The 25,839-nt window shown below is 39.5% G+C and overlaps 1 protein-coding gene across 2 annotated transcripts in view; it reads left to right on the top strand.

Moving 5' to 3' along the window:
• The window catches only part of RAP1GDS1 (Rap1 GTPase-GDP dissociation stimulator 1), an 82,414-nt gene that overhangs the window by 18,478 nt on the left and 38,097 nt on the right, over positions 1-25,839 (top strand). For both annotated transcript variants that reach the window (XM_072118108.1, XM_072118098.1), the window contains exons 2-4: positions 9,646-9,753; positions 20,259-20,381; positions 22,172-22,297. In XM_072118108.1, the coding sequence (XP_071974209.1) occupies positions 9,646-9,753; positions 20,259-20,381; positions 22,172-22,297 (357 nt within the window). The remainder of the gene's footprint in view (positions 1-9,645; positions 9,754-20,258; positions 20,382-22,171; positions 22,298-25,839) is intronic.

Genomic DNA, 25,839 nt, shown 5'->3' on the forward strand with positions numbered 1-25,839 from the left:
TAGTGGTATCAGATTCCGTGTCACTTTACAGATCTTTCGGTACATATAGAAGGTTAGACATTAGGCAAGGTGTCTGCAATTAAACATTTATTGTAAATCCTGGTTCTGATGACAAAAAAAAAATTGGCAGGGGCTACTATCATAAACTATACAGCTCCTCCTCGCTGCGCGCCCTCGTCCGACGAATCTGCTGTCTGCGCGTGCGCAAAATAGCAGGCCCGTGCCTGTGCAGCTCCGGCTTCGGAACAGTGACTGCGCAGGCGCGGGCCACAGCAGATTCATCGGACGAGGGCACGCAGCTCCTCGTAGCTGCGTGCCGAAGATTTTCCGTGTAACCTCAGATGCGGCTACTCCACGCCCCAGTAGCCGCATAAGAAAATTTTAATATAGGGATAATAAAACTTTTTTAAAAAGTGCGGGGACGTGAAGATTAGCCCTTTAAAGGGCTCGGCCAGACTAGGGTCCAGGTTCACTCCGCTCCTACCTCGATTGGCCCCCATGCGTGTTCTTCTTGGTACTCCGGGGGAGCCTTATTGGAAGCTATACGCTACACAGGCGCACACTAGTGGGTCATAGTTGGCTTTATTACAGCCGGTCTCCAATCCGCTCTATACTCCACTGCCACGGTGGAATGCATGTCTCCGCTGTGGAACACAGGCGATGCGAGTGGAGCGCTTGACGACTTCTGGCCTATGACAACTTCCGGTTGTCATGGGCCGGTCCAGAACCGGAAGTGACCTAAATCTGCTCCTGAGAGACAGCATGGGAGGCCGCCAGGTTCAGTGAACTATAAAATACATCCAGCAGGTTAGTCACAGTGATCTGAGGGCTACAGACCTGATCTCAAGGCTCGAACATTGCTAATGAGGCAGAACCTGCTCCAGTACTTCACCAAGCTATTGTAAGTAGGTGCTGTCTGGGATATAATTATAAAATATGCTCTTAAATCAGATGTCTCTCTTCATCTGCTGGACCCCCTTCCTACAAAAATACCCAGACTTGCAGAACTTGTATCTGACTCCCCTTCGGAAGACGATTCAGAGGTTCCCTCCGGCTCACATGAAGACCTTTACAGTTCAGGAGAAAATGGATAGTAATCTAGATGAGAGGATTGCTTCTCGCTATTTCTTCTCCAATGAGCATCTGGACAACCTTCTAAAAGCAGTACGTGACACCTTGAAATTAAAAGATGTATTTCCAGAAATGTCTATTTAGGATGAATTGTTTGGAGCATTAAGGTCTAGGAAAAGGAGGGTGTTTTCCATTTAAAACACATTGAAGGAGCTGGTTAAGGATGATTGGAGTGAACCTGTAAAAAGACTTCAGTTAACTAGAGATTTTCGTAACCGGCTAGCCTTTTGATAACAACAAAACAAAAGTTTGGGAGAATATTCCCAAATGGGATGTTCAAATGTCTAAAGTGGTAAAAAAATATAGATCTTCCCTTTGAAGATGCAGCTCAACTCAAAGATCCCATGGATAGAAAGACTGATAGCATTCTAAAAAAGACCTGGAAGGCCTCAATGATTAGTTTAAAATCTAACATTGCAGCCACTTCAGTTGCAAGAACACTCTTATTTTGGCTTCATGAACTAAAAGCTCATATTAAAGCGGACACATCCAAGGAACTACTTCTGGAATCATGACCAGTCCTAAAGTTAGCAACAGGGTTCTTGTCAGATTCCTCTGCTGAATGTCTTAGGATCCTTGTGTCTAAAACAGTGGCCAGGAGACATCCGCTCAAAATCCAGACTTTGCAATATCCCTTTAACAGGCGACTTCGTATTTGGACACGAGTTGGACTCCATTCTAGAGAATGCGGCTGAAAAGGTTTCCTCTTCAGCTCTAGCAACTCAAGGGCCCAGAACAAACAGTGACACCACAGTGCATCAATCTGAAACAACTTATCGGAAATTCAAAATGGAATTGGTGAGCTCTGCTACTCCACTCATCAACCTCAATTCCTTCTTTTGCACAATAGACTTAAAAGGTGCTTACTATCATGTTCCTATACACCACTCCTCTAAGAAATATCTAAGAATGGCTATTCACTCTCCAGAGAAGAACTAATTTCCAGTTTTCTGCCTTACCCTTTTGGTATCTCCTTTGCACCCAGAATTTTTTAAAAAATCATGGTAGAAGTAGTAGCCTTCCTAAGGGAACACAATATAATTATAATTCCTTACTTAGACAACCTTTTGATTGTGGCAGAATTACAAGCAGCCCTCGATCTATCATCTCAACAGACTTTAAAAATTTTAAGAAGGTTAGGCTGGTTGATAAACTTCGAAAAATCAGATTTAGCGCCAGAAAGACAGAAGAAATTCCTGGGGTTTTGTTGGACTCACAAAGACAAATGTCCCACAGGAGAAAAGGAACGATTTGGTACATCCAATCGGCAATGAAACTGCTAGGAAAACTAACCTCCTGCATTCAGTCCGTAGCATGGGCCCAGAATCATTCCAGATTCCTGTATAAATGGATTCTTTCTTCATGGGACAAAAATCTGCATCATCTGAATTCCAAAATAAAGATTCCACATCAGGTAAAAACATTCCTTCAGTGGTGGACCAAAATAAAAAATCTTCAGAAATGTATTCATTTGGCATTGTTATCCACAGATCACTTTCTAGACAGATGCAAGCCATACAGGGTGGGGAGCCAAATTCCTGGACCAGTTATTGCAAGGTTCCTGGGAGAAGAAGACCCAAAGAAGTTCTTTGAACTACAGAGAACCCAAAGCAGTTTGGCAAGCACTAACATCCAGCCTCTCAGTCTATACAACCATCACATATAGATACTGTCCGACAACATGATAATGGTTTCCTACATCAAAAGACAAGGGGGAACGAGATTAGAAAAACTCCTCAATCTTCCCCAAAAAATTTTTTATTGGGGAGAAGAAAATGTTCACTCCTTAACAGCCACCCACCTGAAAGGGTCAGAAAATCAGACGGCAGATTTCTTAAGCAGAAAGAGACTGGATCCGCAGGAATGGTGCATGAATCGGGACTTTTTTCATTCCTTAACTCTAAGATGGGGAGAACCCCAATGGGATCTATTTGAGACACGTCTAAATACCAAGTGCAATCATTTCTTTTCGCTGGCAATCAGCGAGACTTACCAAACGCTGGACGCTTTCAGTCACAAATGGGATATGGAACTAGCGTATGCTCACCCACCAATTCCACTAATATCAAAAGTTCTGCAAAAGATCTGCCAGGACAAAACAAAGATCATCTTAATAGTTCCAGACTGGCCAAAAAAGAGTTGGTATCCATCTCTGAAGAAATTATCCTTAGGGGACCCAGTGGCGCTACCTCTAATAGAGGATCTTCTCCATTGGGGTCCATTTCTGCATCCACAGCCTGCCATTTTCAGATTGACGGCATGGATGCCAAAGGGTCATTCCTAATCCAAGAGACTATCTCAAAAGGTAATCCAGACATTGAAGGCAAGTAAAAAACCTGTTACCTCTGCAATTTACCTAAAAATATGGAAAAAGTTTGTATCATTCTGTAGAGATAAACCTCCTAATCAGAATAAACCAAATATTTTACAGATGCTGGAATTCCTACAATCTGGTCTGGACTTGGGCCTAAGACCAAGTACTCTGCAAGTACAAGTATCAGCCATGGGTTGCTTCTTCGACACCCATTGCAGATCACAGGTGGGTCAAACGCTTTATAAAAGCCTCTTCCCGACTTAAACCTTGAACTCGAACAGCAATACCATCTTGGGATCTGTCATTGGTTCTTAATGTACTTATAAATTACCCCTTTGAGCCTTTAACAGATATCAATATCAAACTCCTAACACTGAAGGCTGTGTTTCTTGTGGCTATAACTACTGCCAGAAGACTTGGAGAATTGCAAGCTATTACTATTTATGAGCCCTATCTTAGAATACTGGAGGATAGGATCATCATATCTCTCGATCCAAATTTCTCTCCTAAAGTAATGTCTAATTTTCACAGGCATCAAGAGATAATCCTTCCATCATTCAGCCAGAATGCAAGAAATCGCAAAGAATCTGAATGGCACAATCTAGATGTAAGAAGAACTATTATACACTACATCAAGGTAACAGAAACATGGAGGAAGGACTCAAATCCAACAAAGGCAAAAAAGCATCCAAGGCTTCTGTAACAAGGTGGTTGAAACTTGCCATCTCAACATGTTGTGAAGTAGCACATAGACCAGTCCCAGAAATCCTTAAAGCTCATTCAACACGTGCTATGGCAGCATCTTGGGCCGAAAAACGGGGAGCTTCTTTAGACCACATTTGCAAAGCAGCCACCTGCTCTTCTTCCTCTTCATTTGCAAGACATTACCCTTTGGATTTGAAAAGATCAGATGACCTATCTTTTGGACAGAAAGTTTTACAAACTGTCATCCCGCCCTAAAATTATCTCATTTGTTACATCTCCATGTGAGCCATCATGGGGGACGAAGTTGAAACGTGTAATTAGACTTGCTGGTAATTGGGTTTCCATTAGTCCACCTTTGACGGCCCAAATATTCCCTCCTGTTTGCTTGTAAAAAATGTTTTCTTTTCTAATGTGTGATATTGACATATTAATAAAATCCATTTCGGTGTAGTTATTTGGTAGACACTGGAGGGAGGCTGCGGGAGGGGCCTTTTAACCTCTCTTCTTCCTGTCCCTATAGAGGTCAAGGGGCATCCTCCATGTGGGACGTCATGATGGACTAATGAAAACCTAATTTTTGAAACTGAATGTTGGGTATTTGTTTGTCCCAGCTATTGCATTCCTAAGAATTGGTGCAGCTCAAGAGAAGGGAAATCACTACCTACTATGAAGATGCATTCTTGTTACTGAGCAGTGAAGAATATGGCTATTAAATGCTATAAAGACAAGGATTTAAAAAATACCTGTCCTAAGGCCATCAAATGAAGCCCATAGGGCACCGGAAGGTCTGTCAACTTATATGTAGTGAAAAGTTATACAATATTATGAACGGATTTCTATCCACTGGAAGTAACTTCCTGTTGAATGACAGCAAGCGGAGAACTAGGAAACTGTGAGGAATTTATACCAAAACTATCTTTTCATTACTCAAACGATGACAACAATTATCTATTGAAATGGAATACCACTTTAAGAGGTTGCACACTTGAAGGGAGATCAATAAGGGCTTGTATGAAGGTACATTTTTAAATTATTCATTAAAGAGATTTTCCTCCAAACAAGTGCATCATAGAGATAAATGGAGCAGAATTGGCATGTGTGGCAGTCTGCTCCATTCATCTGTGGGAATTGCGAAGGGTCCGACGAAGGTACCTCTGTTTTTATGATCTGTGGGGGTCTCATCACTGAGACCCCCACTGATCAGCAAGTTGGGCTATATGCTGCGGTTTGGGCCTAACTTGTTTGGTGATAAAACCCCTTTAAATGTTAAGTTTTATAAAGTTTTGATTTTGTAATTATGGAGATCCCTTCTCGACTGACAGGTCATGGCCAGTGTCTGTGCAGAGACCTTCCATATGGGGTACCATTGTTTAGATGAGACTGCACCCTCTATAACTATACTCTTGGCCAAAATGCTTACAGGTCAAAAATCAAATGATTCCCTAGAGCAGTGGTGGCGAACCTATGGCACGGGTGCCAGAGGTGGCACTCAGAGCCCTTTCTGTGGGCACCCAGACCTTCAACCCATCACAGAGTTTGCCAGATAGGACTTTCTTCTGTGGTCCAATACAGACCAGAAAGTGCCATGCCCAGTGCTATTTTAAAGCAACATCCTTGGCTTCCAGAACTACAGGAGGAGCGAGAAGGTGTAGATAGAAATGGATTGTGATTGGAGCTCCTGCTCTGGCTCCCCTGATTCTTCCTCTTCCGGGGATCCTGGAGAAAAGCTACAATACAATTTTCTCCATCATCTTTCTATTGTATTGGTGAACTCAGGACCCCAATACGATTAAAACCTGTGATACAGCAGGGATCAATAAGTTACTGCTTTGTCATGTTGGCACTTTGCAACATATCTATGTGTGTTTTTGTTCTAGCTTGGGCACTCTGTCTCCAAAAGGTTTGCCATCACTGCCCTAGAGTGTTAGGACAAATTGGCTGCTTTGTCAAGAGGTTAATAATAACCTACCTGAAGCATTAATGCTATAATAAAGATGTATATAGTGTTTATTGGCAACTTCGTTTGTTAAGATCACACATCAAAACATCTCAAGCTGATGAAATAGGAAAACGTTGGGGCGAATTTATCAAGTGTCTGAAAGTCAGAATATTCCTGGTTGTCCATGGCAACCAATCACAGCTCAGCTTTCATGTTACCAGCGCTCATGAATATTTTAAAGCTGAGGTGTGATTGGTTGCCATGGGCAACTAGGAATATTCTGACTTTCAGACACTTGATAAATCTGCCCCATTGTGTGCATTTTCCTATAGTCTTCTATCACATCTAATCTATTGTGCATTAATCTGATGGATGTCTTTGACGCCCGGCTGCATGAGCCCTTAAGGTCTTCTAACAACCATGTTTTTAACAATCTGATTTCTCAGTAAATGAACAGTCGCCTCTTATCTGCAGCATCCGGTGTTAGGAGAGGTTGTTCTGAATGAGCAAATACAATTCACACTCCTAAATGTGTTTGTTTACAGATAAAAGCATTCTACAGAGATCATCGAAATCCTCATTCTTTTCATCTTACCCATTTTTTCACTGTTTCTCTTAAATTTGTACTATAAAAGTAATGATACCAGGGTGTTGTAGCTGGCTCTACTATAGGTGCTTTTCTGGAATGTAATGCCAGGCCAATTTGGCTAAGCTTTAGTGGAACCTACAGAGACAGCCAATACCTAAATGAAATAAACTTGTTAGGAAATGTTACTTTGTTACAGAAGCCTCATTGGGATTGCGGTATCTTGTCCAGTGACATGATGTTGGCACATCATCTCTCTATTCAGGGAAATGACAAAGAAATGTACAGTGGTGGCCAAAAGTATTGGCATTCCTGCAATTCTGTCAGATAAAACTCGTTTTCTTCCAGAAAATGATTGCAATCAGAAATTCTTTGGTATTCATATGTTCATTTATTTTGCTTGGAATTAAAAAACACAAAAGAGAATTAAAAAAGTCAAATCATTGATCATTTTACACAAAACTCCCCGGGCTGGACAAAAGTATTGGCACCCTCAGAATACTTGGTAGCACAACTTCCCGATAACCATCATTGAGTTTCTTTCAATGCTCTGCTGGAATTTTAGAACATTCTTCTTTGGAAAACAACTTCAGGTCCCTGAGATTTGAAGGCGCCTTCTCCAAACTACCATTGTGAGATCTCTTCACAGGTAGGGATTATGGTGGGATTAAGGTCTGGACTCTGGTCACTTTCAGAAGTCTCCAGTGCTTTCTCTCAAACCATTTTCTACTGCTTTTTGAAGTGTGTTTTGGGGTAATTGTCCTGATCGAAGACCTCTGAGGGAGAAAATTTGGCTTTTTGACAAATCTTTTTGTGGTTTTCTATTGAAGACAAATGAAATGAAGGTAATAATACCAAAGAATTTCTGATTTCAATCATTTTTTGGAAAAAACTGAGTATTATCTGACAGAATTTCAGGGGTGCCAATACTTTTGACCACCACTGTATTAATTTCATTGCCTGTTAGTCTAGTTTTTGTTTTTCAAATCCTGGAAACCCCTTCAAGACCGAATACTATAATATGGTGAAAAAAGTTTTATGTAGTCATGGCTGCCTCATTTTTACAAATTTGCAGTTTTGTAAAATTTGGTGATGATGACTAAGCTTGATTGGAATTACTTTCGTGAATGGTGTCTGCGCAGACAAACAGTAGATGCGCAGACATACTATTAGTACTATACCAGTATAGAAGGAAAAGATGTGTGTCAAAAAAGCCTGTACATGAAACTATAAATCTTTATTTAAGGTAACATGAACACAACATGCAAGACAAGACCTTAAAAACAAGTGTAAATCGGTTGGCCATTTTACCTAATGTTTTTGTAATGTGTGTGTAAGTGTGGGGGGCAGGAAATAAAGTAATTTACAAATATAAATCTATAGTTCGTTCTGCTCTGCTTTCCTCATGTGTGAAGTGAAGCCTCCTGTCTTTTACCTCATCAGCCAGACAATCTTGACCATGAAATGCCTGCAAATGGAGGGTCATTTGGTCTGTCCATTAGAAATTGCTCTGCCAGGACCTTATGATAGTATTTATGAATATAAGATTGAGGCCCTTTACATGTCCCGAAAGTAGTCCAGAACTTTTAATAGATATATATTGGTAAATTCCCTAATATCCTGCCCTACACACTTACACGCACATTACACAAAACATGAGGTAACGTGGCTGACCCCTTAAACTCCCTTCTTCATATAGAGACTAGATGCATGCTCAGCGTTACTTGAGCAAGTATAATAGGTTAAAATTATTGTGTAGATAACAAATTAGGGAAACCAAAAATGTTAAAGTGCAGGAAGGAATTGTACTTTTTTTATCCAATACAAGCCCTCACTGGTGTTTGTTCCATCACAGTACCTCACATTAACTTTTTAACTATGGAAAGTACCCAGAATTTATGGGGGGAATTTATCATATGCCGGCGCTTGTTCTTAGGTCTCTTGATGCATCCGTCAGGTAGCGTAGTTTTGTATAAAAACCTGAGAACTTTTGATTGCAGGTTTTAAAAACATTGCCCGCTCACTCTGGTGGCCACACCCCATTAAATTACCTCCACACCCACTTGTCACCATAGTCACCATAATTATTGCTTATTCTTGTAGTGCGCAAGAACTTGCTATTATTTCAGTACTTTTACACCAGAAAACTGACATAGAAGCACTGGTAAACAGATGGGTGATCCTGGGCTGTAGTACACAGCCTGGCTACACACATCTGACTGTGCAGATACAAAAATAATGGCACTGAATGCTCAGGAACAGTGGGGCTAGAGAGAAAATTCCAACCACACCTGAAGCTGTAGGGTGGCACCTATTTAAAAGATGGAAAGAGATTTTTTTTTTTTTTCTGTTTTGGTTTTGGAATGCATCCTTGGCTGTTTTTTATGGGGATTTGTAGGCTTTTTATTGATGCTTGAATTCTTATTGTACATAAAAACATAGAAAAATTCATTTATTGGTCACAGATAAAATATACTAAGTTAATACTATGAAAACAGGAGACACCTGTAAAAACGGTATGTGCTTCAAATTGCAAAAAAATCCTACAACCTGTATGCTTGCAGTGCAAAACAGTAAACCGTTAGAAAGCGGATTTAAGAGACCCGAAGTTAACCATAATATTTCATTCAAACAGAAGCCTTAGGATCCGGAACTTGCATGTGAACAAGCCATCAGGCAGTGCCATGTTTCTGAGACCAACCCCTTTCTCAAGCTTTCTCAGGAAATAAATATGGCCTTATACAAGATTGAATACAGCTAGTACACACATGGGCCTTGGAAAGCTGGGTCTGAAAATGTGGTTATTGCGTGTATTTAAAGCATTTATAAGCATTTAAAGATGAAGCAACAAAAATTCCAATGCATACGTACGTGCCAGACGTTTGGCACATCTGTTCTCTGTAACAGAACATGACCATGTAACTTATTGCACTGATTTTTTTTTTAACCTTTTTAATACATATATTGCAGATAATTTATGTGACGCCTTGGAGAAATTGAAGCTAACGGGTTCCGACTATCCATCTGACAAGTTAGACAGATATTTGGATTGTCTGCTCCAGGCACTTGGGCAAAACAGTAAGTTCTCGAATCTTCTTTCTACTAATTGCATTCTTGCAAATGTGATAAAATTGATTTGCCTGTGATTTTTTGTAATTCTACCTTGTGGAAGCAGAGTACCTTATATAAGTTCCTTGCAGAAGTGATGGAAATCTTCATGTTAAAGTGTGTCTGAATATCAAGAAGGACATTATGGAAGTCAGGATGTATTAGTAACATTTACACTATTTCAGTCAACTGAAGTATAATATATTTGCTATATGAGAAAAAAAGATTTCTTCTGTATTGAATGCACTTTGTATCCAGTCGCACCAATATAATTTTTTGTGTTGGCTATAGTTGTCCTAGACAAGGAGTTGGAAAGGGAAAATGCCCATCTTAGGTGACATACATCTGATGGCAGGGTATTTTTTTTTCCTTTTTTTGGTTTGATGTGATGAGATTTTCTCAACCAACTTATTTAGACAGCAGGGGGAGGAGTCGTCGGGCAACATATCCCACTATTTAAGCATACGGTGGGATACCATATGTTGTAAGGATACGCTGGGAATCCTCCTGATGTGTCCGTACAACATATGGAAAAAAAACAACGTGTGAACCCTGCTTAATTCCCCTCTCTGTTGAAATCATAAATGCCTAGGGGGAGATTTATCAGTAATGTCTGAGAGCAAAACTGTTCTAGTTGCTCATGGCAACCAATCAAAGCTTGACTTTCATTTTCCCATTAAAGTTTATCAAATAAAAGCTGAGATCTGATCAATTGCCATGAGCAACTAGAACAATATTTACCTCAGAAACTTCTGATAAATCTCCCCCTAGTCTGTTTCAGCAAGCTGCAGTATGTCTATGTGTAGTATAAAGCTTGTGAGCTCCATCTGAAAGACAACTCCAACCCTCAGATGAACAATGAAATATGACACCATATAAATATTTATTTAACAAAAAGCAAAAATGGAAAGCCCATGTGTTGAAAAACTGAGATGAAGAACCATTTTTAGCTAAACTAAAGTCAAGGGTTTTACAGTTATAAGAAGGGTGCTCAGTGCCTTGTTGATGCTTCTGAAAGTGTTGATGTTTAGACTTGGTCATATTGGTCAGGGAAGGGATAATGATGTTGTTCAACAGTATTGTCAGGAAAACCTGACTCCAGAGCAGAATGCTGACACAACTTCTCCTTTTACAGAGGTAGTCACACTTGCTGGTCATCGCGTAATTAAAGACATTTAAAGGAAATCTAGTAGTAGTAGTTACTCAGAGCAGAGAGGAGGAGCTTGATAGTAGTACAATGTTAAGAACTCACATTGTTTTAGTTGCAGCACTGGGAGAGTGTCTTTAAAGTCCAAATGCAATCCTGACATAATAATTTCACAGTCCGGCTGCTACTAATATTCATAAAGCTGTGATTTAACAGCTTTCTAGTGCCAACACCTTCTGCTGCTTGCTTTACAGCTTTACATGGTCAAATCTGCTTGCAGTCTCCCTTTTTGATAGGTCGGATTAGAATCATAGGCGGCGGCAAGGTTAAGAATGAAGAATGGCTGAAAGAAGTTTCCAGGTTAGCAATACCTGGGCCTGTTATTACCGTACTATGTTATCTTATATGTCCAAGCCTTGGAAACTTCAGATACGATTTTCACTATGAGTAAGTTTTTTGTATCCCTTTTTAAGTTTTTAGGAACTGCTGATGTTAGGTATTTTCCTTTATTCATTTATGTATGTTCAGCACTTTTCCCTAAAGGCACAAAACCACAAACATTTCAGACTTTCTTACTAGTGGTAGAATTAAAATAATAATAAAGACTAGCTTCATGTCTTTCACTTATGCCACATGATTACCCTCACATAGTCTGTCTTTCTGTAGTCATAATACTGCCAGAAAACAATAATTCACTAAATTAGATCAATATTATACCTTTTAACTTTTGAACATGCAAATGAAAATCATATACAGGCCGTCCCTGGGTTACGTTCAAGGCTCCTTGGGTTTGTACTTAAGTTGAATTTGTATGTAAGTTGGAACTGTATATTTTATAATTGTAGCTTCAGATAATTTTTTTTTCCCCACTGTCATGAGACAGTATGGTCCCAGTGACAATTAGATTTTCAACATTTTTTTGCTGTAATTGGACCAAGAATTATCAATAAAACTATATTACAGACACCTTTACAGCTCATCATTGCAGTCTGGGAGTAAAGTAAACCAACCAGAGAGCTTCACCAGCGGTTACAGGGGACAAAGGGGTCCGTCTATAAGTCGGGTGTCCTTAAGTAGAGGGCCGCCTTTGTAAAGTATTATGATTGGGATAACAACTTTTATGCAAACAATTTTCATACATACATGTTTGACTTGTAAACCTGAATTTTTCAACTTTACAGCTGCTGTGAATGTTTTACAGATTTTTTACATGGAGGAATTCCCTGGGGTATATACACAGTTGAAATTTTCAGGGATAAATGATGCTTTGATAATCAAGAAAGCGTTATGTGACAGTGTGCCCTCAGTTGGCCATTGCACAATTAATATGCATTATAAACTAAATTTGTAAGCGGCTTAGTTTTTCAACGTTCCAGCACGATTGCACTTCAGTTTGTCAAGAGAAATTGGATTGACCTAAAAAAAACTTACTGTATGCATAACTGTTTTGCAGTAAAATGTAATTGCAGCATTCAAATTAAATATCTGTTTCGGTTTCAGTACATCCAAAAAATGTGGCACCTTCACAGCAGCTGAAATATGCCAAAAATCTATTACTTAAAGGGGTTGTCCGAGTTTAAAAAAAAAATAAAATATATGTGGCCGGGAGCAGGCTGCCTAAAATAATAAAGATGTACTTACCTCCGGTGCCCTCCGGTATCCAGCGCTGCTGTCGCTCCGGTCCGGGCGCCATGTAAACAAACATGGCCGCCGGAGCAGCGCTGGACTCAGCTTCCGGCCGGCCGTGGCCGGGTACGCCTATCCGTCCCTATACACAGCATTGTGTATGGGGGCCGGAAGGTTGTCGGGTCCGGCCGGAACTGAGATGGATACAGGAGGGCACCGGGAGGTAAGTACAGCTTTATTGTTTTAGTCAGCCCGCTCCCGGCCACATATAGTTTTTTTTGAAAACTCGGACAACCGCTTTAACTCATTTATTTTAAGATTTAGCAGCTAAAGGCTCACAGATCATTTTTATACCTTTGTGTCCTACTACAGAAACAAAAATTTTACAATATGTATTGCCAGTAAGCCAGGGCAAATCATACATTAAAATGAAACCAAAGTTACTACATAATGAATCGCACCCTAAAATAATTTCTTTCTGAAAGCAGATACGTGTCACTAGTACATTCAGCAGTAAACGAATACAGCAAAATGCAGTGTCATTTATCACAAAAAGAAGCATAACTAGTTTGCTTTTATGATTCACAAAATGTCATGGTCTTTCTAAAGTAGGTGAAGATCCACCATCCCACAGTTCTCAGTAACAGCTCCTCCCTCTTATGCTTTACTCCCAAGATGATGTAACAGACTGTCCTGCTGTTACCATAGTAATGATGTGTGTATCTGCCATCAATGCACCATACCTAACCACAACACTGGTCATACTGGATGATCAAACTAGTGATGATCACATGACCTGCCCAGGCAAGTGCAGGACATGTGATGTGGACATATGACCGCAACCATCTTCTGTCCTGTATCTCCTCCACAGGACAAAATCAATGGACTGGACTGACTGACTTGGACTGGTCCCTCTTTCTAGTCAGTGAGTGTTTGCTGTATATTACAGGTAACACCTGCGAATGGTGCCAGCACCGATTGCGGGTGTTAGCCCATCAAACGCCTTTGGCAAAGCTGCTTTCAGCATTAAAAAGCAGGCAGCTCGTGGGCGCTGTCATGTTGGCTTGGATCGTCACTCCCTGTGACATCATATAAAGACCCAAAGCTGACTCATTTTAACTCATCTATTTGAATGTTCAATTTGACATTGTCATAAATGGTGTTTAAAATCCCCATATTCTGCTATAGTGTAGTATGACAGTATATGGTAGGATCAGTCAGAGACCCTTGGGTTAAAGTACCCTAGGGGGTCTGAAAAAATAGTAAAAAAAAAATTAAATTAAAAATGATCAAAATATTATTATATTTTGATCGGACATTTTGGGATGCGGTCGTTATTCCTGACTTTTAACCCTGTACAAAACAAGCCCTCATACAGCTCTTACATGGAAAAATAAAAAAGTTATGGATTTTTGAACATGGGGAATAAAAAAATTTAAACTCAAAAACAAAAAGGGGCCTGGTCGATAAGGGGCCAGTAGCATATGAATCATGCTTATTCCTGGTATATCCCCTTTATATGTGTAACATAAAAATTATTAGAGATATTGGTGGCTAAAAATAACATGCACCTCTCTTCCCAAACATAAAAGCTCAATGTGTGTACAGTTCATACATACAATATAGGGATATACATGAATACATCTACATGAATAATCTTTATAAGATTCCTATAACGGGAAAGCTTAATTTTTTGAAAACTTTAACATATTACAAACAAGAGGGATTACAGACTATAAGGAGGCTTTTTGGTCACTTTTACTAATAAGGTACAACACTCAGCACCCTACCAGACACCACTACACTAGAAGCGAAGCAGAAAACAGACAGCTCTATCTGTGCCTTGTCTGTAGTTCTGATATCCCACCGATACATTATAGACCGATAGAATCACCTATCAACTACTAATGATCTATCCCATGCATAGTTCATGGGTAGTTAAAATACCAGGAAAACCACTTTAAATGTAAGTGCTCCCCCCTAAAAAAGGTGAATTTCTTGAAATATATATCTTTTTTAGTCAATTAAATCACTATGATACAATATTAAAACATTACAACATAACATGTATAATAACACCCCTCTTTTCATTCTATGTGCAGTGACCGTACCATATTATTCCATAGCATTAAAGGAAATCTACTATTTTTAAAAAAAAGTATTCTCTACATACACTCACCTGGCTCCTCTCCTCTCTAGGATTCACCTAGGATGTCCAGCGCACGCCCCTTTTGAGATTTTACCTCCCTCTCCAACATGGGAGAGGGAGGTGTGAGCGGTGTGCATAATTAGTAGCCTGGAGCACCAGACATCTTGTCCTCGAGCACCAGACATCTTGTTCTCTTTTCTCGGTGATCCTTTCATTTCAAGATTAGACAAGACAATCGGATCAAAATGGAGAGGAGCGTAGGTAAATATATGTAAATGGTTTTTTCTCCTTTTTTAAAATGGTAGATTTCCTTAACCCCTTCCCGACGCGCGCCGTACTAGTACGGCGCGCACCGGGTCCGGGTGCATGGAGAGGGCTCGCGGGCCGAGCCCTCTCCATAGCCGGTAAGTCTTTGCTGCATATTGCAGCAGAGGCTTACCGGTAACACCCGCGATCGGTGCTAGCACTACGATCGCCGCCGGCAATGCTGCCGGAGGCGTCAGATAGATGGCGCCGCATGACGTCACGGGGAGCGGTGATCCCTTGCCATGACAGCTTCGGGCTGTCTCGTTTTAACCCATTCATTACAATGTGCTTATCAGCACATTGTAATGAATGAGGAGTAAAATCCCCATATACTGCCATATTGCAGTATGGCAGTATATGGTAGGATCGATCAGACAACCTAGGGTTAAAGTACCCTTGGGAGTCTGAAAAATAGTAAAAGTAAAAAAAAGTAAAAAAAAAAAAATTAGAATAAAAAAACCTAAAAATTCAAATCACCCCCCCTTTCCCTAGAACTGATATTAATATTAATAAACAGTAAAAATCATAAACACATTAGGTATCGCCGCATCCGAAAATGTCCGATCTATCAAAATATACTAACGGTTTTTCGCTGCGTTTAACCCCGTAACGGAAAATAGCGTCCAAAGTCAAAAATGAAATTTTTTTGCCATTTTTGAAAATATAAAAAAATTAATAAAAAGTGATCAAAAGGTCGCACAGTCCTAAAAATGATAGCAATGATAGCCATCAAAAGTCACAAAAAATGACACCACCCACAGCTCCGTACACCAAAGTATGAAAAAGTTATTGCCGCCAGAAGACGGCAAAATCAAAAAAAAAATTTTGTACAGGAGGTTTTAATTTTTTTAAATGTATGAAAACATTATAAAACCTATACAAATTTAGTATCCACATAATCGTAGCAACCCAAAGAATAAAGTAGACATGTCATTTGGGGCACACAGTGAAAGCTGTAAAATCCAAGCCCACAAGAAAACGTCGCAAATGTGTTTTTTCACCATTTTCACTGCATTTGGAATTTTTTTCCTGCTTCCTAGTACGCACCATGGAATATTAAATACCGTCACTACGAAGTGCAATTTGTTACGCAGAAAATAAGCCATAACACAGCTCTTTATGTGGAAAAATAAAAAAGTTATAGATTTTTGAAGGTGGGGAGTGAAAAATGGAAGTGAAAAAACTAAAAAAGGCCAAGTCGTTAAGGGGTTAAAAATTATACTGATCAAAAATATATACATTTATCATTGAGAGATGGTACTATACTAATAGTCCTTTTCCATATTTTATTTAATGATATATCTATGGACTGAATCACAGTAAGGTCAGTTACTACTTGATTACATTTCTGACATTTGACGCATATCCCAGTATATATTTTTTGATTGGATCAAATGTATAAAGTGCATAAGGTGAATTATCCAATACGACTCTCCAACTCTTGGCCAATATTCTGGATATCAGAACTTTTATAGCGTCCATCATCCTCACATATATTACTTTTGACTGTTCATGTAATCCTATAGTTTTCTTTGTCTTTCTTTAGGGGCATCTAACAATTCTTTAAAAACATTTATCTCTTGATTTAGTAATTTTTTTCCAATGACCCATTAGATTTTTGAGTTCATTACTGGTAATAAAATATACCATAGATAAACTTATTTCTCCCAAGTTTTACCTTGGTTTGCAAGTTCTGCAAAAGTATATGTGTTCCAGTTTTGATCCAACAGATCAATCTTCCCTGTTTTTATTCCACAATTCTACTAGGCACCAGGCAAAGGTAAATATCTAAATTCCAGCTTCTTGTTATAAAGTTTTTCAATTTACCACATTGTTTTAAAGTTTTTTTCAAAGTAATAAATTATCCCTCAATAATAGGTTGTTTCCATGAAAACATTTTTAACTACATCTTCCGATAAATTTTTTGTATCAATTATTATGAACTTTGTAATATACCTCATTAAAGAAATATGCATTGGTGTCCAACTATTTTCTCTTCCTTTCTTCCTTTTTTAAGGAGAGTGTATACATTGCATTCTGTCCTGTTCTCCACTTATAGATGGGAGATAAAGAAGTTGATAATGTAGTGTATAATGACTTAACCATTTACAAATAGTTCCTGAATAGTGTAATCTCCACACAGAACTGAATCATAAATGGAAATATTCTCTAGGTCTCGAAAGAGTTAATTATTGGAGTGAGCACTGAAGGCTTTCTACAGTGCTTACTGCAGAAGAAAGAAAAGACACACAGAAACTGCTTTGCTTACTTAAATATATTACAAAGTTTCCTATTGTAACCTGCTCTACTCATTTCTGAAATAAAAAAATGCTTCAAAGATTTAGTTACTCTAATACTATTACACTTAGCATGTGCAGAATAGGAGGCTTGAAATACAGTAGAAATACTAATAATCCTTAAATTTTTGTTAAAATTTCCACATTTGGCAAATAGATCCCTCGGCTTATGGACTTTTATGTTTATTAACTGAGCACCACCGCATGGTCCTGTACCGCGATCTCTGGTTCCCGGATTGGTCTGTGGCTTAATGTGTGTCGAGTGGGGATACTGCTCTGATGGAAGATAGTGCCTGCTAGTTTTCCTTCATGTGAACTTTACAGACTCGCAAGGCTTGTCAGCACATGGAGAGGAAGCAGCCATTGCAGCTCTGATATAATCTGAGAGGGTTAGCAAGGAAACTACTGAATATACACTCACCGGCCACTTTATTAGGTACACCTGTCCAACTGCTCGTTAACACTTAATTTCTAATCAGCCAATCACATGGCGGCAACTCAGTGCATTTAGGCATGTAGACATGGTCAAGACAATCTCCTGCAGTTCACCGAGCATCAGTATGGGGAAGAAAGATGATTTGAGTGCCTTTGAACGTGGCATGGTTGTTGATGCCAGAAGGGCTGGTCTGAGTATTTCAGAAACTGCTGATCTACTGGGATTTTCACGCACAACCATCTCTAGGGTTTACAGAGAATGGTCCGAAAAAGAAAAAACATCCAGTGAGTGGCAGTTCTGTGGGCAGAAATGCCTTGTTGTTGCCAGAGGTCAGAGGAGAATGGGCAGACTGGTTTGAGCTGATAGAAAGGCAACAGTGACTCAAATCGCCACCTGTTACAACCAAGGTAGGCAGAAGAGCATCTCTGAACGCACAGTACGTCGAACTTTGAGGCAGATGGGCTACAGCAGCAGAAGACCACACCGGGTGCCACTTCTTTCAGCTAAGAACAGGAAACTGTGGCTACAATTTGCACAGGCTCATCGAAATTGGACAGTAGAAGATTGGAAAAACGTTGCCTGGTCTGATGAGTCTCGATTTCTGCTGCAACATTCGGATGGTAATGTCAGAATTTGCCATCAACAACATGAAAGCATGGATCCATCCTGCCTTGTATCAACGGTTCAGGCTGGTGGTGGTGGTGTCATAGTGTGGGGAATATTTTCTTGGCACTCTTTGGGCCCCTTGGTACCAATTGAGCATCGTTGCAACGCCACAGCCTACCTGAGTATTGTTGCTGACCATGTCCATCCCTTTATGACCACAATGTACCCAACATCTGATGGCTACTTTCAGCAGGATAATGCGCCATGTCATAAAGCTGGAATCATCTCTGACTGGTTTCTTGAACATGACAATGAATTCACTGTACTCAAATGGCCTCCACAGTCACCAGATCTCAATCCAATAGAACATCTTTGGGATGTGGTGGAAGGGGAGATTCGCATCATGGATGTGCAGCCGAAAAATCTGCGGCAACTGTGTGATGCCATCATGTCAAAATCTCTGAGGAATGCTTCCAGCACCTTGTTGAATCTATGCCGCGAAGAATTGAGGCAGTTCTGAAGGCAAAAGGGGGTCCAACCCGTTACTAGCATGGTGTACCTAATAAAGTGGCCGGTGAGAGTAGGTAACAAACATAATAAAACAGTTGATTTTCATCCAAAGAGCTATGGATTTGTGGGAAAAAAACCTTTACAGTACTCCTTAACTATATTTTGGCTTTTCCTGTATTCTTGAGTGGCAATGCTTATTTCTTTACCAATCGGTTAGGAATGGAAGCATCTGCATAGAATATATAAATCTAGAAAAACTAAACATTTTTATCAGCCGAAATCTCCCAAAGGTGGATAGGAGTATATATTCCTTTCTTTAAATTCCTGCTGGATTTTACTTATAACTGGGTCAGTGTTGCTGTTATATTTCTTAAACACATTTCTATTTACCCTTAAAGGAAACTTACCATTTCAAATAGTAGGTGTAAGCTGTAAGTACCGAGCACCAGCTCAGGGTGAGCTGGTGCCGGTGCTTACTTTCGTTAGTGTTATTAACCGCTGTAAATACCCCTTTGAAGGAAATCTACCACTGGGGTAGACAAGATTTCAACCAAATACACCTACTTGTGGTCCTGCTGACCAGACTCCCTGCTCGCGGACAAGCGCTTCCTTTACAGATGAGTTTTATATGTGGTTTATTTCCTTTAATCACTCTATGAAGCTAATATTACTGTATGAGTACTGTACTGTATGTTAATCACTGTCTGGCAGTATTATTCATTACTATAATATTCACATTAAATTTGACCAACATAGTTATTAATACAACCGCCATACAGTGATAAATATTATCACCATGCAGTGACTTATATTACCATTATACAGTGATTTATATTATCGCTATGCTGTGATAAATATGATGATTATCACTCTATGGTGGTAAAATTAATCATTGTATGGCAATCATATTAATCTCTCTATGGCAGTCATATTTATTACTGTATGCGGGTAATATTTATAACTGGTAGTAATATTAATCACTGTATGTTGGTTTTAATTTGATCCTGGTATAGTGATATTATTGGTAATATTGACATTAATACAGTAGTCTTTTTATTATGAGTATGATGTTATTTGTGTTGTAATGGTGGTGTTCATCATGTAGCAGTATTATTTGGCCTTTGTATGGTGGTATTATTGGTCTAAATTACAGTGTTGGCACTTCGCAGTAGTTCAGTGAGTTTTGGTTTGTAGTTTGGGCACTCTGCCTCTACAAGGTTCGCCATCACTGCTCTATGTTGTAAAGAGGGACTCATGACCTCATGTGCACAGCTAGATGGATTTCATTGACTATTATATGGCCTATTATGTGTCCGTCATTTTGCTTGTTAAAATAGTGCAGCTTTTACTGTTAAGAGTCTACTCACTCTAGCTGAATTTTAATGATTTTTCTTTCAGATGTACAGAGCAGTGAAAAAATCCTTCAGAGTGGGATTCTTCAGGTCTTTGCAAGTCTTTTGAATTCACAAACGTCCTGCACAGCCAAAATAGCTCACATCATAGCTGAAGTAGCAAAAAATGGTGAGGTTTTCCAAGGGAACTTTAACTGCTGGAACATCTTCAGTTATTCACCTCATTTGTTAGTATGTTTTAATTCATTTTCATTTCATTATCTTATGTTGATATTATCTTATGTAGATATACAGTTGTATCTATCATTTAATTTTAGTTTACTTTTAGTTTGTGTCATTAAAAGATTGTTATTGTATCCATTCACTATTCACAAATTTATATATTTCCTTTGGAAATCTCCAATTTATGTGTTGGTGCATTTGTTGTATTTAAGTTATCCCAAGTCAACAGGATGGGGGATAGCAAGCTGACTGGTGGGGATCTGACTGCTGGGACCCCTCACCAATCACAAAAATGAGACCTCCAGCAATCCGGAGAACTGCAGGGATCCCATTCTCACGAATAGGTGGAGCTGCAAAACACATGCTTCTCATGCATTGTTATCCATAAGTGAGAACTGGATCCATTCAATTATATGGTAGTGTGAAAATATAGCATGGCTATAACACCTTGTTATCCCCTACCCCATAGACATTCGAATAACTTAAATAGTTGATACAAAACGTTTAAGTTTTTACTTGCTTACTAATTGTATGACTTGTACAGCATTGTTTATGTTTCAGTTGGATAAAGGACTGAGAAATCTACATTAACTCCATACCCTTCATGTTCTAATGAAAATGTGGCTTTCCAAAAGACATGAATTAGCTTACTCTGGTGGTGGCAATGTACCACTTATCCACCCCACATCTAGTACAAATAAAATGATGAATGTACCGGATGTAGTTAAAGGGAACCTGTCACCAGGGACGACATTTTCACTAATGACATGTTACAGAAGCCCATTACAATTTGCATTACAAATTCGCCTTTCTGCTTTCTCTAAGAATTTGCATTGCAATATAATTGTGTGTTATAACTTAGCTGGCATCCTGGCAGAATCCTTTGTCTAGTCCCAGGGGTTGAGCTTTGGTTTGAATGCATTTCAAAAACATGTGACTTGTCTGTGCTGCAGGCTGCTCAGCTCTCAGCCTCCACCTTTGTGCTCCTGCAAAGCTCCTCCCTCTCCCACTGATGTCAGCTCACCAGTGGCCTCTGTGAAGCAGCAGGAGGAGCTGTACAGGAGCTCAAAGGTGGGGCTGAGAGCTGCGCATTTTGCAGCTTAGACAAGTCACATCTTGTTTTGAAATGCATCCAAACGAAACCCCAACCCCTAGGACTACACAGAGGATTATGTCAGTCGCAAGGTAAGTTATAACACATTGTAATGCAAATGCTTAGAGAATTCAGGCATATTTTCAATGCAGCTGTAATGGGCTTTTGCAACCTTTCTTTAATGAAAATGAGGTCTGTGGTGACAGGTTCCCTTTAACTCCTAAAATGCCCTTAATGCCTTCTATGGAAGCTGCGATCTGGTCTAAGGACCCAAGTTCCATCTTGGGCATAAGCTGACAATCGTGCCATGCAATAATTATGTTTTATGTTTAAACCCAAGTAAACTAGAAATACATTAGCAATTGTAACAAGTTATAAAAAATCATTAAATTTACCGTGCCGCATCTTGTGTGTCTACGGGAAGAATAGAGAAAGTGACTTCCTTTCTCACATATTTTCTGATTGGCTGGATGATATGCATTTTTGCGGTAGCGTCACTGCATTATTAATGACAAGGTTCTAGAAGCTTCAGTGGATACCTATAGGTCCCTTATAGTGCTCAGCAGAGAACTATCCTTGAATAATGTGGAAAATAATGTTTTTGTTATTAAAGAAATTAATGAACAGACATTATGTCCTTTCAGAACAATTGCGTATCCCATGTGTGGACGCAGGACTTATTCCACCCCTGGTGCAGTTGTTAAACTGTAAAGATCAAGAAGTCTTGCTACAAACTGGTCGTGCCCTTGGAAATATTTGCTATGATAGCCGTAAGTACATCATGTTTGAGTTGTAGATTATTTGCTTCGGTTTTATATGTGGTAAATTGTTATACAATAAAAGGTAGCAAGAGGATATGGTTATCATGAAAATTGAACCAATTCAGGGCCAATCTATTTTCTGATTGTTTTTCACTTCCCACATTTTTATTTTTCCAGTCACAGTAATGTGTGAGGGCTTGTTCTCTGCTGTAGAAAATGTACTTCTAAGTGGCATCATGTCACCATGGACCTCATTTTCACTAAAGACAGATTTTAAAAGTCCATTACACCTGCAGTGCAAAAATGCCTCTCTGCCTTTTCTAAGCATTTGCATTACAATAAAAATGTGTTATAACTTACCTTGCACCCTGACAAAATCCTAGGGGGCTGGTCTTAGATTTGTATGCATTTCAAAAAACAACATGTGACTTGTCTGAGCTGCAGGCTGCCTCCATCTTTGTGCCCCTGTATAGCTCCTCCCTCTGATGTCAGCTCACCAGGCTGTGACCTCTGAGAAGGAGCAGGAGGTGGAGCTGTACAGGAGCACAAAGGTGGAGGCTAAGATCTGAGGAGTGAGTAACGCAGACAAGCCACATGTTGTTTTTTTAAATGCATCCAAACCAAAGCCCTGCCCCTGTGACTATCCAAGGATTTTGTCAGGGTGCAAGGTAAGTTATAACACACAATTATATTGTAATGCAAATGCTTATAAAAGGCAGAGAGGCATTTTTGCACTGAATGTGTGATGGGCTTCTGCAACCTGTCTTTAGTGAAAATGAGGTCCCTGGTGACAGGTTCTCTTTAATATTATGTGCAATGTACAGGAAAGCTGGAAAAAAATCCCAAATGAGGTGGAAATCAGTTGTGCTATTTTCTTAAAGGCTGCACATGCACTTTATTCTTTGGTTTGTGTGTAGTGATTGATTTTCACATTACAGTTGCAGCGAGGTACAGATGCCTCATCGCGACCGTGCGTAATAAAGCTAGTCGTAGTTAATGTGGTTGATCCTATGCACGGTTGCATGTGTGAGGCGTATATAATATTTTGTTATCCATTAATAGTTTTGCACAAAAAAATAATCTTTTGTTTCACCATATTCTGGCACCTTTTTCTTACTTCGGTGTACAGTGTACTTTCTTAGCAAGACTAAGAGTTCTTGAACTGAGATGACTTTTATTTTTTAAAGTGAAAAAGACAAAACTTTTTTTAACAAATGTGTGTTTTCACAATTGTACTGACTTGAAGAATAAAGCTATTGTTTTAATTATACCCAATGATGAACACTGTAAATTTAAAAATGTAAATGTTTTCCCCAATTTCCCACCCACTAAAAGGTTAGTAAAACTTCAGCAGTGAATTATATTTTCCTCGAAAATGGTACCATTAAAATAATTCATCTCACCCAGCAAAAAACAAGCTCTTGTCTAAACTATGGTGATTGAAAACTTAAAAAGTATTGACTTTTAAAATGTGAGGGTGAAAAAAGACAAAAAAGGCCAAAATAGGCTGGTCCCTGCGTGGTTAAAATTTAATTCAGGGAAGGTCAAAATCTCTGATTATGTGAGACTTCTTAGTGTCTTTATGACAGTCTTGTTATTAGACTGGCCAATAGCATATTTTGCAGAAAGAAATTGGTACAAATGGCTTGGGCATGGCAATTACATTCTGTCTGCACTTATCGTTTCTGTGGTTTTGATCAAATGAGAGTCAATGTAGCGCATAAAGATTTTGGGATGTGTGCTGCATTTAAACTAAGCTTCCAAAGCTTTCTCCTTTTGAGGGCTCGGTGCATTTACACTTGATATATACATGTCCATACACAGCTTTTCTCTGACTCTTGGTTACTTACATATACACCAGTACATGGTCATAATGGCTCCTGCATGCACCAGTGTCTGAATTGTAATGCAGTGTATATCTGGGAACAGAGCAGAACATATAAAAATCTTGTGAATGTCAATAAAAATGTCTTCTAACACGATCAATAACTATAACATGTCATCTATTCTGTTTGTCTCCCTATGTACGTTTTGTGAATAACTTATAGCAGCTGCACCTCCTTGCATGGACCGGGGATTCACCGCTTCTAACCTCTTTTTCTTCCTCCCACTGAGACCAATATGTTAATTCACATGGCTGGATGTTCATCAGTCTCTTAGCTGCAAAGCTGAAACAACAGTCAGCGGATGTAAATGTGCCATATTACCGGGCTGGAGACGCTTCAGCTTTTGTAACACTTTCATGCTGTACTAAAAGGCAGGTGGAGCCATCCAACAAAGATGAAAAGCGCTCTGACTATCCTCCTCTTCTTTTTCCTTTTCAGGGCACACCTTGCTTTTTATTCTGTGTACTGCAATTTTGTCTGCACAATACCCTTGTCTAGAATTTAGGTGATGGTTGCTAAATAATTCACCCACAGGCTTTTGCTTTTAGCAGCACTATAAATGCTTACTATAAAGCGCACGCTGAGAATTCTTAAAGCTAGGGTTCTTGTGTAAGTGGGTGGGGATGGTATTTTTACATCTTGGCTTAATTTAACCACTTTATTTATTTTTATGTGATGGGAAGTAGTAGCTAAAGATTTAGCCAAAGCAGTTACTTCGGTAGAGCAGTCATTTAGGATCATGTCTATTTTCTTTTGGCTACAAGACTCTGCTTTTTAGTTAAATGTGTCACATTTTTAGCATGTTTCCCCCTTACCTCCCCTCTCCAACATGAAAAATTGCAGCCTTTTATCATCTGCTATTGAGTACTTTCTGTGTGGTCTAATCTCTTTCCCACCACAAAGCCTGAAATGCAGCAATAAGGCCTCCTGCCCGCCTACTGCAGGACACTCACACTGACAATGTTAATAGAAAATTACTACCCAGGCCACAAAAACCAGGAATCGACCCTTCTCTACATTTGATGCATGGTCAGTCGAATGTAATGGGGCCTTCTTTTAGTTGCAAAATAAATGGCTAACACACTGTGAGTTGTCGCAACATAATTGTGAAGATTAACAGTCTTTCATGTGCAGGCCTTAAGACTACATATACTGGCTAATAAATGTGGGCCTTTGTCAAATATATAAACCGTGTGAGCCACTAGCTCCCTAGTGCCTTAGCAGAGAGGGGGTCTAGTCCTTCTGTTATTGCCATATATCTGGGCACCCGGGACACTCTCCAACAGAGGATCTACCTTGTTGGCAAGAATAAAAAACAAGCTTTAAAATGAGAAATTACAATTGAGCCCTTCTATGAACACCACTTTAACTAGAGATCTCTTTTTTAATAGTAAATGCCATACTGCTGCTTCTTCACATTGTTCACTTTGCTAACATTCATTCTTTAATTGTTGTACAGCCTCAGAACACTATAGTACAGTGATGGCTAACCTATGGCACTGGTGCCAGAGGTGGCACTCAGAGCCCTTACCGTGGGCACTCAGGCCATCACCAGAGATGACTCCAGGTATCTTCCTGCAGTCCCAGACAGCCCAGGACTTGCTGTGCACAGAGCTATTTCAAACTGCCAGCTGTACCTGGGACTATTTTTTGCTTTATTGGTGT

This window comes from Engystomops pustulosus, chromosome 1, assembly GCF_040894005.1.
Source record: "Engystomops pustulosus chromosome 1, aEngPut4.maternal, whole genome shotgun sequence".
NCBI lineage: Eukaryota > Metazoa > Chordata > Amphibia > Anura > Leptodactylidae > Engystomops > Engystomops pustulosus.